The sequence below is a fragment of the Uloborus diversus genome, chromosome 8 (genome assembly GCF_026930045.1).
Source record: "Uloborus diversus isolate 005 chromosome 8, Udiv.v.3.1, whole genome shotgun sequence".
Lineage (NCBI taxonomy): Eukaryota > Metazoa > Arthropoda > Arachnida > Araneae > Uloboridae > Uloborus > Uloborus diversus.
Window position 1 is genome coordinate 134877895 of NC_072738.1, and position 17491 is coordinate 134895385.

Below are 17491 nucleotides of genomic sequence, written 5' to 3' on the forward strand. Positions count from 1 at the left end.
TAAGCGTTTTGATAAGAACTATACAGCAATAAATTGTAATTTAATTTAAAACTCTGTAAGAAAACTCCGAACCGTCACAGATTATTTCCCGGCGAATTGCAGGCAAATAAAATGTTTATTTTACTTGGTATTAGCTGTGGCCATAACTTTTTAAAATTGCTTTTGATGTTTTCCTGGTAAAGCAGGATGGTTCCATGCATCACTAGAAACATATGAAGTTTCCTTTGGAAGGTTTCTGATTTATTACAAACTAGTGGTATCAGCACGGCTTTGCCCGTAGTAGAAAATTTAAAAGGTCATTTGGTTCGCCTGTATATTTACAAATAATGGATGATGAATTTCTCGCCAATTTGCCCTATTCATTTGCTTGCCTATGTTACGGTTCCACGTTATGATAATCCCGCATTTTATTCTTCCACGTTGTGATAATTTGCTTGGTAAAATGTTCTTAAAATTGGAATATAAAAAGAACAAAATCGAATTTTCGAAAAATCGCTTCGAGGTGCACACCCCAATAGTACAAAATAATTTTGTGCCAAATTTCATGAAAATAGGCCGAACGGTCTAGGCGCTATGCGCGTCACAGAGATCCTGACAGAGAGAGATCCAGATATCCAGACACAGAGACTTTCAGCTTTATTATTAGTAAAGAAAACGTGAATGTTTTTTTTTTTTTTTTTTTTGAGCGAATGGAAGAATACAGTTTGAGAACAGAGCACCTCAACGAATTCCAAGCGAAAGAGTAATATGGAAACATCTCGATCTAAAATAAAAGCTCCTTTGTAGTGTTTTTTTTTTTTTTTTGATTGACTAATGTTAAAAATCGTGATTAAGAAACAAATATTCAATTCCTGAAAAAAATAATGTGAGACTAAACGTTCTTTTAGGGAACATTTGGGTTTGATGCACAAGACAAATCTGGAGATTGATTTGCAAGATCCTTCAAGCGATGAATTTTTTGCAGAATGGACGAAAATTGCTCTCAAAAACACAGAAATCTATGAAGAAGTAAGCAAGCATTCTTGATTTATTTTTAAGATTAACAAAAGGTGTAAAATTTAAAACATTTACTGGAGAAGACCTTCATTAAACAGTTTATTAATAGCAATTGAAAAATAACGAAAAGAAAATTTCTGTTTTAAAGACACACGATAACAACGAAACTTTAATCTCTTTTTTTTACATTCTGAACTGTCACTTCCCCCGCACGATTTCTGTTACGCCAAGCTCTTATTCTTTCTCCGCCTGACTTAAGCTTTTTCACAACAAAATTGTATATTGTAATGAAAAAAATAGATTATAAACAATGAGAAAACTAAATAATACTCGAAACCCGCTTTTTAGCCTACTTTCCCGATAAAAGTCAGAGAAAGAAGGGAAAAGTATGAAAGAAGGTTTAATGCATCTCGAAAATGTCGCGAAAAACAAAAAAAAAGTCAAAAAAAAAAAAAGCAATTAAATAAATATCGGAAAATTAAAAATTGAAAAGTAGTGTATTGAGATGTGAGATGGAGAACAATTTCTGTCAGTCCCCCCCTCCCCCCCCCCCCCCAATAACTTTTGAGTGAATAGCCCAATTCGAACCTTTTTTTTTTGTTTGTTTGAAAGATCTCGGTGAGGACACCTCATTTAATTCCTATGTTTCACTTTCTGATTTGAACTATTTTTCGTTAAATTTTGAACAGTTCAAATCCCTTAACATTAGCGCCTACGGGGAATCTGAAAATCAATGTAGATTCCGCACCTAAAGGCAGATTTATTTCAAACAAATTTTTTTTGGAAATAGCTCTTGCCGACAAACTCCAGACTCCGAGAATTTTGGGGCACATGACTCCGACTCCTGTGCCCGATAATTAGTCGGACTCCGACTCCTCGACTTCGACTCTGACTTCATAGCTTTGGCAAAAATTTATGCACGGAGTAAAAATGACGGACTCCAATTCTTGGATATTCGACTCCGACTACGACTCCTTTATTTCAAAATAAGTCCGACTCCGACTCCACAAGCATTGGCAGAGTGGCGGACTCTAAGGGAAATGACCGATTCCAACTCTGAGTCTTTGAATTAAATACCTTAGGATCCCGAATCTGACTCTTTTATCCCAAAATGAGATTGACTCCGACTCCGCAACCATGGTTTTAACTGTGAAATAATTATTGTTAATATGACTTGTTTTTATTTTCACTCTAAAGTTTTAATTTATGTATTCAGTTTTCGGTGGATAAACTCGAAGTCCTCTATGTTTCTACATAAAGATATGCGCAGACGTTTTTTTTTTTTTTTTTTTTGACAATAAAATTTTTTTCTTGAATTTGACATTTTATTGAGCAATCACGATTGCTTATTGCTTTCATTTGACTGTTTTGGCGTCCTATCATTTTATTTTCCCACCAGCACCCTTTGCATCACCACCGTCCATCAGTCTCACGATGCTGCTCCTCTAGAGAAAACCGTCTCCAGGTTGCGCCCATATCCTACACTCACACGCATACATACACACACCTGCAAACACACATACATACACACACCTGCAAACACACATACATACACACACCTGCACACACACACTTATGCCTGCACACACACACTTATGCCTGCACACACACACACACACATGCCTGCACACACACACTCATGCCTGCACACACACACTCATGCCTGCACGCAGACACAAAAACAGACGCATACATACACACACACACACACACCTACACACACATGCACACACACTCATGCCTGCATACAGACACAAACACACACGTACACATACAAATTCCTATACACACACACACACACACACACACACACACATACCCACACACTCATGCCTGGGCACAAACAGACACCCTAGCCATTCTTGTCTTGATAGCGAATTCAGTGTTGTTCTGAATTCGCTATTAAGAATGGGTAGGGTAACCTGGGGTATTGGCTCAAAGGCTCTGAAAATCATTTACGAAGGAGCAATAATACCTTTGATGACCTACGCAATCGCCGATTTGGGTCGATACCTTGTCCTTCGATTACAACAAACGAAGGTTAAAGATGGCACAAAGATTAATTGCCTTGAGAATAATCAAGGGATTTCGTACAATTTCTTATGAAGCTTCTTGCGTTATCGCGGGCATTATACCAATTTGCTTGAAGATTCAAGAGAACACTGAAATTTACTATAGCATTAAACTGAATCCTCAGAATGAAATTGAACCGGAACTCACCCCTGATCACTGGATTCACCCTGCTAAATTTATTACTCTCAACCAAGTTATCAATAGGGAGCATTGCATTAATATTTTTACTGATGGTAGCAAAATAAATAACAGCACAGGCTGTGCTTTTGTGATTTACCATGGTAATACCGAAATTAAAAACAAGCAATTGAAATTACATTCTAATTGTTCTAATAATCAAGCAGAGGCTTTTGCTGTCCTACAGGCTTTAAATTGGGTTTCTTCTTCTGATAATTCTTTATATAGGAACTTTAATATTTATACTTTTTTATTACAGTGAAATTCTAATATTTAACCTTCAGAATAAAAAATGCCATTCGGAGATAGTTGAAAAAAATCGTCATGTTCTTTTAAGTTTACATGAGGAAAATTTTAATATAGCTTAGTAAATGACAGAAATTTTTGTTCGTATGTATGATTTTTTTTTTTTTTTTTTTTTGTTATTCAGTCTTTTGAAAAGACTGAAGTCTTTTGGTTATTCTGACCCATGTAGAAATCGATGAGAAATCAAAAAGTATTACGAAAGTAAGAAATTAATGCTTAAGCACACAGTAAGTTGTTTTGAAGCAGCCATTTTCACGATGTTGAATTCGATATTCATAAATTTTTAGTTCACTTCGATTCATTTTGTACTGTTGTTTTCTATACATTGGTACTTATTATGTCCAGTTTCGTGACATTTCCAGCATTTGATGACATTTTTATCACTACGTGTACATACGTGACCGTAAGACTGTCGAGAGTAACATTTAATACTCTATGACTATATGATTGAATATCAAAAGAGGAAGATGATATTTCATTGTTTTATTTAGCTGGTGCAAATTGTTTTATTTATGCAATTTAGTTATTTCTTCGAATCGATTTATTTTAATTCTCGCTGTTTCATGTATTTCTATTTCTCAACAAAATGATAAAATTCTGTCATGCTATGCTGTGTAAATCATCTAAAAAATGCTCGCGGATTACGCTAATGGCAGTTCTCCGTTTTAAATCATCATGCATTTAATTAATTCGTCATGGAAATGATTTAACTTATAAGCGAAATCTTGTCAAGATACATTATTCTTTCACACAGTACTAAAACAATGAACCTAAACAATTTTTTTGGTGAAACTCTTTAACCAATAATGGCAACTTTTGCAGAGCAATAAACTAAAGTTGGCGCGCAATTTTAGAGATAAAAAATCCAAGCTCTTATTTTTATTGTTAAAATTCTTAACTTTCTTTCTGGATTTTTCAATCCGTTCTGTGATAAATATTTTCAAGAATATTTATTTGCATACTGTCGTCCATTTCAGTTAGATGCTGTAGTAATAAGGTTATTTAAATCAATTATTCGGAATTAGGTTATGGGAAAAGAAGTAATTTTGAGCATGGCCCTAGTGTCCAGCCAATGTTATTGAGTCCGCTTTTTTTATCGAAATGAAAAGCTAATATTTATTTAAATTCACTCAGAACAAGATAAATAAAATGTGTACTCACAGTTTTTTAGCAGATATTTTTGATGTTACGCTGTTGCGGATGACGATTCCAAATGATGAATCACGCAAATAAAAAAATACACAAAACAAACTGCTTGTTTTGCCCAAATGGTACACGTGGAACGCAATGTTTTACCTTTTTCGGCAATTTTGTAAATCACCGCAAGGTAGCTCTGTAGTAGTATTTGAGCTCTGGAAATGCGAATTAATATTATTTTTTTCTTTTTGAAAGCGGTTAAAGAATTTTTTTTAATGGAAAAAAAGTGTATTAGCTGCTTTGTTTAAAAGGTGCTGCTATTTTATTTGTTCGTTTATTTATTTATTTATTTTTTCACGCATCTAATTTTTTAGTAAGACATATTTTATTCCTGGAAACCAGCTTAAAATATTTAAAAAAATATGTTTGAAACAATTTGCGATTTTAGCTATTCGCAACTCCAGAGCTCGAATACGCTACCTTGCGGATATTAATAATACTAAAGAAAAAGGTAAAATATTTTATTCCACGTGTTTTCTTTGGGGTAAATTACAGGCTTCAGACAGTTTATGATGTAATATAATTTCAGAAGAATAGAAAAGAAAGTTTCCCACAAACACGATGAAAAATTACTGTCATTCACTAAGCGTCAAAGCAAGTTATAAGTTGCGGCGTGTGTTTGTTTTACCTTTTTCGTCCGCCATTAGACAGTGGCTGCAGCGTGCCCTATAATTTATTGGAGTTGCGAATTTTTGAGAGTATTGATCAGATACTAGAAAGTAGATATGGGTATACGGGAAAGTAGGCTCGTTTAGTTCTAGACAGAACTTCGTGTTAATTGTTGTCTAAAGCAATGGAAAATAATTCGCAACTCCAGGGTTCGAATACGCTACCTTGCGGTGATTTATAAAATTAAAGAAAAGGGTAAAACATTGTGTTCAACGTGTGTCTGTTGGTAAACATAGGCAGTTTGTTATGAGTATTTATTAATGCATTCAATGTGCCTTAGATTGCTTTCAGCAACAGAAATTGTTTCGTCCCTTAATGATATTCTCGAGCTTCTCAAAATAATGTTAGTTTTCATTATTTCCCTCTAAAAAGTGAGTTTGACTGCCGTAAATGGCGAGAGCGTAAACACAAGAAAACTCTGGATTAATAAACTTTGCATTTGCATGAAATTATCAATTATCAAAAAATATGCTCGTCTGTTCGATGCATTTTTTTTTTTTTTTTTGAAAGAGGATAGCATTATACCAGGTAATTTTTTTGAGCAATCGTGATTGCTTATTGCTTTCATTTGACTGTTTTAAGGTCCTATCATTTCATTTTCCCGCCAGCATCCTCTGCAGCATCACCGTCGATCGGGAGCCTTACGATGCTGCTCCTCTAGCGAAAACCGTCTCCATGTTGCGTCAATATCCTACACTTACACGCATACATACACGCACGTACACACACACACACACACACACACAAACACATACACACATACATACGCCTGCACACACAAACACATACACACACTCAAACACATACACACACACACGCATACATACAGACACCTACACATCTACACACAACTACTCACACACTCATGCCTGCACACAGACACAAACACATTTGCCTACACACCACATACAAATCTCCCTCCCCCCACACAAACACTCATACACACAACTACCCACACATTCATACCTGCACACAGACATAAACACACATGCCTACACACACATAAACACACACTCCTATATACACACACACACACACACACACTCGTGATTGCGAAAAACATAATTTGAATTCAAGAGGTCAAAATTCAATTTTTTTTTCTTATTGTTTTCTGTGAATTTGTAAGAATATGGGTTTTTTAATCTTAAGCTCGAAAGAAAGATTTGATAACATTAGCAGATTAGGGCTTTCATATCCGCCTAGTTTAAAAATAATTAATTTAACTAACCTAATTTTACTGCAGCATTTAGTTGGAATGGACAGTATGCAAAATATTTTCTTGAATATATTATCGTAGAACGAAATGAAAAATGTTTAACGCCGAGAATTTTCATCGCCAAAATAGTGGGATTATAGTTTAGGGTTATAGTTTTAGTATTGTGCGAGCAAAGAACCCTTGGCGAGATTTCGCATGTCAGTTGTAAACCATTTTTATTTTTTTATTATGTGTGGAATGAAATGGTACATAACAGAATTCGATAAGTTTAAAGAAATAATGGAAGATCAATTAGAAAGAAAACTACCACCATGTATCCGTGAGAATTTTATTGATGATGCATGACAGAATTAAGTCATATTTCAGAAATTAGAAACATACGAAACAGAAAAAAATTAAAATTAACCGATTCGGCAATTTGAGAAATAACTCAGCTACAAATGTAAAACAATTAGCGCCAGCCAAACAAAACAAAGAAGTATCATCTTCCTCTTTTGATAACACTGGTAAACAAAAGTTTTGTTACATGAAATATTTATAGTGTTCTTATGGCCACAATGAAAATGTTCATCAAGAATTGATAAATATCGAATTTAACATCGTCGAAATGGCTGCTTTAGAGCAACAAACAATATGTTTTGCATTAATTTCTAATGTTTAGTAATGCTTCTTGAATTCTCATTTCTTCCTACGTGGACTAGATAATCCACAAGACTTTAAAAATTAATTTAAAAAGAATAAAACAAAAAAGTCATGCATACAAACGAAACACTAGGCTTACACTAGGCTTATTAGCATTTTCTACGCTACGGCGTGCATTTGTTTTACTTTTTTCATCCGCCATTAGGCGGTGGCTGCAGTGCCCCCTATAGTTTGTTGGAGTTGCAAATTAAAAGACAACTATGTCAAGTCACTTCCGTCCCACGAAAAGGTTGCGGATCAGAATGGGGTCGTTTCCAAAATTTTAAAAGTATTTCTTCCTGAAAGAACATGCTTAAAAACATAGGATCTGACCATTTTTTAAATAATTTGTTTAAGTTTAATATTAAAAAAAAAAAAAAAAAAAACTTAAATCGGCTCGCTTTCAATGTTTATGCTTCTGTCCGATGACATCACAAATGATGAAATGCCATTCTGTGTTGCCATTCACAGAGCAAAATATTTAATTCGCATCTTTACTTACGTGTTTTGGCAACGATACGGTTGATAGCAAGCGTAGAGCGTATTTTTAATTCGCTTCTTGATTATTAATACGTGGAAACGCGATAGAAAAATGCGCCAAAGTGCATCATTTGTGACGTCATAAAGACTACGCCTTGTTTGAAAAATTGGACATTTTAAAAAACTAATTAAAAATTAAACGTTTTGAAAATAAAAAATTTTCCTCGCTCCATGTTTTTTTTTTTTTTTTCATTCTATCAACTTCAGTGACAAAAAGTAGTCCTTTTGACTGATGGAAATTACTCCATTCTAAGCATCGGAAAAAGCGTCCATGTTACAAAAACGTCGACCTTAATACCGATGTCGCATTCCCTATCACCAACCAAATAGCGACCATTTTTGTAATCCAGCTCTTTACATGTAAATTCTGAGTTGAAAGGAATCAAGTCCGTAAAAGTTCTTTCTTTGTCGGCGCAGTGTCATTGCAAAGAAAAGAACCTGTCCTGTCTGCATTGTGAGATCCGTTTTGGTAGGGAATGTTTGCGACTTCAATAGATTAAAAGCATCATAAACTGATCTTAAGAGAGAACTTAAGGATTAATGATGTAATTAGTTTATTTTTCTATAGAGATTGAACTAACTAGTGCATTTTCTGTGCCGTTTTCGCTTGAAAGCAGTGTAAAGATGAAATCAAACTGGAAGTTAACAGCAACAAAAATTCTGTTTATACGCTTGCGCACTGCTTTAAGTATTTTACCTTTGCACGTAGTGCACAGTGCAAATGGGGTTGTTTCCTTCAGTTAAAAGTAGTACTTTTAGTCACTGAAATTAATAGAATAAACAAATTTAAAAAAAAATTAATTTGAATTTTGTCATCTTGAATTCAAATTATGTTTTTCGCAATCACGAGTGTGTGTGTGTGTGTAGGCGTGTGTGTTTGTGTGTGTGGGGGGGTATGTGTATGTGTGTAGGGATGTGTGTTTGTGTCTGTGTGCAGGCATGAGTGTGTGGGTAGTTGTGTGTATAAGTGTTTGTGTGCGTGGGGGCGGGGTATGTGTATGTGTGTAAGCATATGTGTTTGTGTGTGTGCAGGCACGAATGTTTGGGTAGTTGTGTGTATTTGTGTGCATGTGTTGGTGTCTGTATGCATGTGTGTATGTGTATGTGTGTGTAGGGGTATGTGTGTGTATGGTGGTGTGTGTATGTGTTTGTGTGTGTGCGTGTGTGTGTAGGATATGGACGCAACCTGAAGACGGTTTTCGCTAGAGGAGCAGCATCGTGAGGCGGCCGGCCGACGCGACGGGTGGTGCTGGCAGAGGGTGGCGCCGCGCCGGTGGAAAAAATGATAGCACGCCAAAAACAGTCAAATAAAAGCAATAAGCAATCGTGATTGCTCAAAAAAAAACATGGACCCAGAAAATTCTTTCATTTTCCCAACAGTTATTTTTTAATTAATTTTTTTAAATGTCCGATTTCGCAAACAAGGCATGATCTTGATGACGTCACAAATGATGCTCTTTGGCGCATTTTGTACCGCGTTTCAACGTTATGATAATCAAGAAGCGAATTAAAATTGCGCTCTGCGCTTGCTATAAACCATATCGTTGCCAATGCAGGTGAGTAAAGATGCGAATTAAATATTTTGCTCTGTGAATAGCAACACAGAAAGGCATTTCATCATTTGTGATGTCATCGGCAAGAAATGTAAACAATAAAAGCACCTCAATTTCAGTATTTTTTTAAAAATATTAAACTTAAACAAATTATTTAAAAAATGGTTAGATCCAATGTTTTTAAGCATGTTCTTTCAGAAAAAAATACTTTTAAAATTTTGGAAATGACCCCATTCTGATCGACGATAATTTTCGTGTTTTTGATTCCAGTCTGAACTAGCATAAGCCATCGGATGAAAAACCCTTTGAGCGTTTAATGAGGTTTTTTTTTTATTCTTGGAAGATGAACAACAACCGGATAATCAGGTTGTTTCTTCCTTTCCACTTCCTTGGAATGAAACATAAATGAATTTATTCCTTCGAGTAAATGAATTGAACTCTTCCGTTTTCAATAAAAAAAATAGTAATAATAATTACATAATTCCGAAAAATCTTTACTAATAATAAAGCTGAAAATCTCTGTCTGGATCTCTTTCTGTCAGGATCTCTGTGACGCGCATAGCACCTAGACCGTTCGGCCCCGATTTCCATGAAATTTGACACAAAATTATTTTGTACTATGGGGGTGTGCACCTCGAAGCGATTTTTCAGAAATTTGATTTTGTTCTTTTTCTATTCCAATTTTAAGAACATTTTACCGAGGAAATTATCATAACGTGAAAGAGTAAATTATCAAATTATCATAACATGGAACCGTAACATGGGCGACCAAATGAACATCGCAAATTGGCGAGAAATTCATCATCCATTATTTTTAAATATACAGGCGAACCAAATGACCTTTTAATTTTCTACTACGGGCAAAGCCGTGCAGGTACCACTAATATAAAATAAAATATCTCCAACAACGGGTGGAAAAAAAATGAACATTCACCTTCCATCAAAATATTTCAACTGTTCTATCTAATTTCTTTTGTCGTTGCTGTTACAAAAAAAAATTTTTGAAAAAAAAAAAAAAATAGAACCGACTTCAAAATTGCTCTAAAAAGTGAAAAATAATTTTATTCTTGAAACACCATCGATAATACTTTTAAACATAATTTTTGAAGTTGGCGCAAAAACGATCGATAAAATCATTCACAGCCATAACTCAACTACAAGTATAAATTTTACCAGGTCCAGTTTCTTCACTACCACATGCATTACGCATTGATGACAGCATATTTGAGTAACGATATAACTGTTTCGTTCCTAACTTTGGATGATTTTTTGATAGAAATATGAACGAAGCATGGTTACAATGGATTTTACTTTTTGTTTTTGCGCCAACTTCAAAAATTATGTTTAAAAGTATTATCGATGGTGTTTCAAGAATAAAATTATTTTTCACTTTTTAGAGCAATTTTGAAGTCGGTTCTATTTTTTTTTTTTTTCAAAAATTTTTTATTTCATTCTTTTTAGTGTAAATGTAGATATTTCAGTAAAAGTAAGAAGTTACCTAGTAAGAAGTTCGGCTCTATATCACTGTATTGCTTTAGAAAAGCCTTTATTCAAAATCATCATTACAATTACTATTAATGTTACTGTTATATGGCACCAAACTTTTATAACAATGAGTTTCATATTGTCGCGTAGATGAAGATAGCGAAGACAATGTGAAAGCCAAATGAAGCGAATACTCGTTAGTCTCAACTCGAGATCTTTATTCAGAACCACGAATGAACGTTACATCTCCTTATATACAACTTGAGAAAGTGCTGGAACTTTCCAGACTTGGAAAGATACAGAAATTAATAGAACATTCGAGAAAATACGGGAAACAGTAGAAACAAAATTTTAGTAAAACTCACTTTATCCTAGTCGGGATTTGAACCCGGGTCGCTCGTGTGGGAGGCGAGAATTCTACCACTGAGCCACCGTTATCCAGGATGAAAAGTGCGAACTTCGCTACAATATCATTTTAATTGCATAAAATTTACTGTTTTTTGCCCATAACTTTTTTTCTAAAGAACAAATATGGTCAAACAAAGTAATGGGACCTAAGTTGAGCCATCCCCTATCCATTAAAAAAAGAATCATCAAAATCGGTTCACTAGGTGAGACGCTATGAGTGGACAAACAAAAAAAAAAAAACATACATACGGTATGAACTGGTAACCGCCTCCTTTTTGAAGTCGGTTAAAAAGAGGGCGGGGGGGGGGGGTCGCACAGATGATAATTACATTAAATAATGCAAGGAAATACGGCATTACAAACGATAATAAATTGATAAACATTTAATGCAAAACACCGCAGACGAAAAATTTACGAACAGCAGCATCGCAGGTGATTTTAAAACTGAGGCGAGCAGAAAAAAAAGAGGCTCTTGTGTACGAGAGAGAAATGTCACAAAATTTTGTTCCTCTAGAAATTATAAAGTACTCGAGTAATAGAAACTTACATGTTATCTCCTGGTCACACACGTTTTTGACAAAAATCGGATAATCCAGACACGGATAATAGGCAGGTCAGTGCAGTAGAGGCGGCAAGAAAAACTAAAGTGTCTCTTGTGTACGCAAGATCAATACAAAATTTTGGTGGTGCTAAAAAATTTAAAGGATTCGTGTTAAAGGCAGCTGAGATATTATATTCCTCCCCAGGTCTTTCACTGCACACCCTCTGACTACGTTCGAAACTTCCAGCAACTGAAAGAACATCGATCTTTGTCTACACTCGCCTCGTCAAATGTAGCTGAAGCAAAAAGGAAATTGGAACAAATTCGTGGCTATTTGGTGATATTCCCTTTCTTTTTCCTTTGCGAAGAAAGACTCGAACCTACACTGTCGACGAAGGAACACTTCCTGCCCAATTGTTTGTGGACTTGAAAATGGTCTTGTAGTTTACTCACTTGTTGTATTTTTTTTAAATACTGTTGTACAATGGCAGGGTGTGTGAACTGTTTATATAAAGAGTACCAAATCCGTTTCCTTCTTTGTTTATATTGAATTAAATTTTATATCACTTTTTACAGTTTTTTGAAACTACTGCGGTCTGTAATTATAGATGCCACTCGAATCAACTCAAGCCCAAATAATATTTACTGCCCGATTTAAGACCAAATGAACGTTTTTTGTATTTAAACGAGCACCACAAGGATGGAAGTCCGACTGCCAGAGCTAACACAATAAATGAAATACAGTCGAGTCCCGACTTACGCAAGGGAAATGCGTTCCAAGACCCCTGGCGTAAGTTGAAATTTCGCGTTGTAGAATAGGGTATGTGTAAATTTTTTTTTAATCAAGCCCAATCCTTTAGTGGCTTCTGAACTCCACTTCAAACTATTTTAAGTCATTCCTTAACTATACATTTTCGTTTCTTACCAGAAGCACTGAATTTTACTCTTTTATTATTATTTTTTTAACTGTGTTATTCAACATAAAATACACAAAAAGGATGCACAAAATTCAATGATCAATGGGAAAGAGAGACATAAAATAAACCAGTATGTAGTATTAATAAAATAATGCACCATAATAGTACTGTACAGTAGATTTTATAATAATATTTAAATTTAAAAAATAAGATGATGATGATGATTAATGCTGTTTAACCAAACCGTTATTCTTATACATTTCAAAATACAGTTGCTTCGCTAGTTCTTTTATTTCGTTTCCATCTACGGTAACGTCCCTCGACCTGGTTTCTTTGATCCACAATACAAGATCAGCTTCTATTTTCATAATTTATGCTTTCTGCTTACTCTGTGAACTTTTATGGATTTCCTTTTTCAGGCTTTTAATTGTACATATGAAAGATTCACTCACAACTAATTGTCGTGCTACCTTCGACGCATTTTTTAATTGTTCTATCTAGCACATCTAGAATAGCTTTTGTCATAAACTTTTTCTGTTTCTTTCAATCTTCAGAAACTTTAGATAAAACGGCGCTTTTAGATATCCCTATATTTCATCAACTTTCGCATTAAGAATGAAAAAAAATTAAGGAAAAATGATTAGTAGTTATTTGTATACATTAACAAAGTGATGTTTAGACTAGTACAGTGTGGGAACTTCCGCTGTCAGTAATGCTAAAGGGATGGTCTATTCACAAAAAAAAAATACTTTTAGTATTCAATAACAAAGCCGAAACTTACACACCGTGATTCCCTTTCGAAAATTTTCCTGTTGCGGACGAGAAATTCGCATTAGGTCTAAAATTCGTTTATGGTGAGAAAAACTCGCGTTATAGCCATTTTGCGTAGGTCGGATCGCGTTGTAGCGCGAGTCGACTGTACCGTCTTTTCACTTTACAGAGCCAATTTGATCCAACCAGGGCCTTGACATCCCCAGATTCGATGCTCCAGACGCGTCGATATGTTAAGGGAACTTGAAGGACATTGTGACAACGGCAGATTTTATGTGCACCAGTCACCATTAACATACACGTTCTTCGACCGGCCCGATATTAAACTTGCAACTCTTCAGCCACGATTTCGGTGCCTAACCGACTGGGTCGTCTCGACCCATGAAACGGCCATTATCAATATTTTGTAGGACGATCCTACTTATTTTTTCTTTTCATTAATAAAATATTTTTAATTTTATGGAATTTAATATACCGTGGCCCGTGGCGAAATAACTAGTTGTTGTTGTGACCGGGCCCTGAATTAATATCATACCCGAGTCCCCACTTTGGATCAATCTAGGATTTTTTCGACTTTTTTCAAAGTTCAGATATATTTTCGTCGGGAAATTTTGTTACTTCTTGTGAATTTTATTTTCTTATATGTGAGACAAAGTTTCAGTTCAAGGTATGTTTCTCTAACACTCCAAAAGAAAGAATTTATAGACAACATTCATTCATCATTCATCTGAACACATGCAGGAATGCTCCCCCCCCCCCTTCCCCGAGCGATGACGAATTCCCACAAATGCTCTGGAGCATTTCTCCAAGATAGATCCCCCCACCCAAAAAAAAAAATTAAACTATGTCCCCCCCCCCCCCCGACGTAGGCCTTCATAGTGTATGACATTGAAAGTTTTACAAACATGCAACCTGAACATGCTATGACGTTGGAATAACTGCAGTAAGCATGGTAAGTAATTTTGATATTATCAAAATGAATTTAGTTGTAAATCAGTGATGCCTAACTTATGGCCCGCGAGACGTATGTGGGCCCGTGAATCTGATCCATGCGGCCCGTTCAATGTTACGAATCGAAAATTATACTCTAGAACCTTCCAAAATAACTGGAATAACCTCAAATATTTGTAAACTGAAGCAATCTGATATTGTTGCCACTTCTAAAAAACAATAATAATGATACCCGCTGCTATGCAGAGCTAAAAAAAACTGTAGTTCGTGGTTTATTTCTTTAAAAAATGAGTGTAAACTTGAAAATACGAGAATTTGAGTAGTATCCCTAATAATTTGGCCACCCACTGTATAATGAAGAAATTGTTATCTCTTCAAGTTCTTACGAGATAATCCCCTTTCCAAATCTGCTTTCACTTTGAAATCAAGGGCAGATCCAGTTACAGGTTTTAGAGGGGGGGGGGACATTATTAAAATTTGATTACACAAATCAGAATGCGAGGCTCGTGGGTGCAATATTGAAGCACAAATAGGGGTACAGAGCTCTCCGCCAAAACGCTGTTCTAGGCTGTCCTTGACCCCTTTAAGAGAGGGTTGCCCCCCTCCCCCCTTCCTTCCCGCTTTTTCGGAAGTGATAAACCTAGAACACTGGAAAGGGATTACTAACTTATTTTAATAAGATTTTACTTTCTAAAAACATATTACATTTTTCCGTGTTTACTTTTAACTGTTTTGTTGTATCGTTCTACTACGGATCTACGTAATCTCAATCTTCTGCAATATCACTGCTTGCTTTTACTGACCCCCCCCCCCCCCCAACTTCCTTTTCCGCTTTCTTTCCATTTTTAAACCATACCTATGGCGATTTCCGGCTTGTACTTAGTGATTTTGCTTCTGTTTGGGGGAGTTTGTTTTCAATTCAATAGTATTTCCTGTTTTCTAAAAGTAAGCCCACAGTTGAGAGTTCACAGCTCAGTGAATTGTAGAATTTAATCTCTACATTCATTCGAAAGGAAATATTGGAAAAGTTACCTCGCTGCTATTTGAATTTTATTGTAATAGCTGTGGAGTTAATTATTATCCAACTTTGGCAAATAATTGGAAGAACATTTTATACTCCTCTTGGAAAGTTTTTATATTCCATCCGTTGACATACAAACTTAAAGTTGGGAAGTAACTTAGCATTTGCAACTTCATATTTTTAACCTCTGAAGAAAATTTATTACCAAACAAAGAACAACTTTTAGTGAACAAGCCGACATTGTAATGACAGAAATTGTAAAAAATATCGCATGTAAAGTGATTTCTTGAAGATGTGACAATATTTCATATGTATAAACCTCTCTTTTGTATTGGCGTGGATCATGTATTTTAATTGAATAAATTATTTTTAAACAAAAAAAGAACCGACTCCAGAAAACAAAAAGGAACTAAAAAGTAAAAAAAAATTGGTCATACTTACATACGATTCCCTTTCCAAACCTATAAATTTATTTTACAATTGCAGTACAAAAATCAATAACACCCAATTATAAAATAAACACTTATTTTAAATACTATACGATGAATTATTTCAATACCTAACTAATTAAATACGATCTCTTAATTTTTAATAACATTTTGAAGTCGGGGCTTCCTAACGTAATTGAGTAGGTTTAGATTTAAAGACTAACTTCGCGTTTAGTTAAATTAGTGTTCAGCTCAGGATTCGGTGGGTTGTCAGTTACTTGAGGTAGTAGTTTATAGGAGGCCTCGACTTCAAAAAGTTACTAAAAATTAAGAGATCCTATATAATTAGTTAGGTATTAAAATACTTCATTGTATAGTAATTAAAATCAGTGTTTATTTTATAATTGGGCACTATTATTTTATTGGCCCTACTCTAGCCCCTAAGTGGGCACCCCTGATTAATATTAATGTTTTATGGTACTTTCTTTAACACTGAATATAGAAAGTACCTTTGTTTTATGGCACTTTCTTCAACAATGGGTTTATACTTAATCGTTTAATAGGGAATTAAATGAAGTTTATTGTTTTTTGCCCATAACATTTTTCTAAAGAACAAATACATTATAATACATTTAATCAATCAGTTTATGTGGCTTACTATTTATTCATTTGTTTTATTTGTTTAAAAGTTATTACTAACTCGTATACTGGTATTGCAATTGCTATGAAACGAAGAAAAGGGGGGATACGTGAACAAGCACAATACATTTTTGATTACATTTATTTTAATCTTATATTCATTTTTCGAGCGATCATTCAAAAACTCTTCTTTTTCATCAATGTCTTTATAAATGTCAAATGCTAACTAATAACTATTCCGATCTTTCAATGAGAATTATCAGATAGACACAGAAAATAAAGTGCTTTATCTCTCTACTAAAAAGAATACTCGAAAAAGTTTTCTGCAGCGCCATAAGTGCGGATGAGCATGATCCCTTTTTGTGCTTTATTAAGACCATTTTAGCCCTCTTATGAAAATATGGGTGCTCATGACGAAACATTACTCGTATGTGTTTGAGTTTTTAACTTCATGCCGTAATGTCTTTATAAGGGGCCTTCAATTACGTTTTTAGGACTTCAACTCCGAAAACAATTCGAGGGAGAGGCCCAGATTCCGAGCCCTTCCCCTTTGATTAATGAAGGTCCACTAGCATTGCCTTTTTGAAGCTTCAATATTGAGAAGTTTAGAGATAGCGCCTGACCCCATTTAATTATTAATATGGATCATATATGATATTATTAATCTGGAATAATATTATCTGTGTACTTGTTCTAATTAATTATCTTAATTATAGCTGCTTCATTTTATTATTTATTTTTTAAAGCAAATTTTGTGTTTTCTTCATAATCGTTGTAATTTTAGCACTATTGAATTAGTATTGATTTATTTTTCATAATTCCCTGGTTGAAAGAAACAAAACTTGTGTATGTGTCTGTACTAAAAGAAAATTCCCAATTTTCACTGTCTTAAATAATTAAGTCATGACAGCAACCTAGGATC

The 17491-nt window shown here is 34.7% G+C and overlaps 1 protein-coding gene across 1 annotated transcript in view; it reads left to right on the plus strand.

The window, feature by feature from the left end:
• The window catches only part of LOC129228613 (phospholipase D2-like), a 73885-nt gene extending 72859 nt beyond the window's left edge, over window positions 1-1026 (plus strand). The window contains exon 19 of the mRNA XM_054863294.1: window positions 888-1026. Coding sequence (XP_054719269.1) covers window positions 888-1026 — 139 coding nt within the window. The remainder of the gene's footprint in view (window positions 1-887) is intronic.
• The last annotated feature ends 16465 nt before the right edge of the window (window positions 1027-17491 follow it).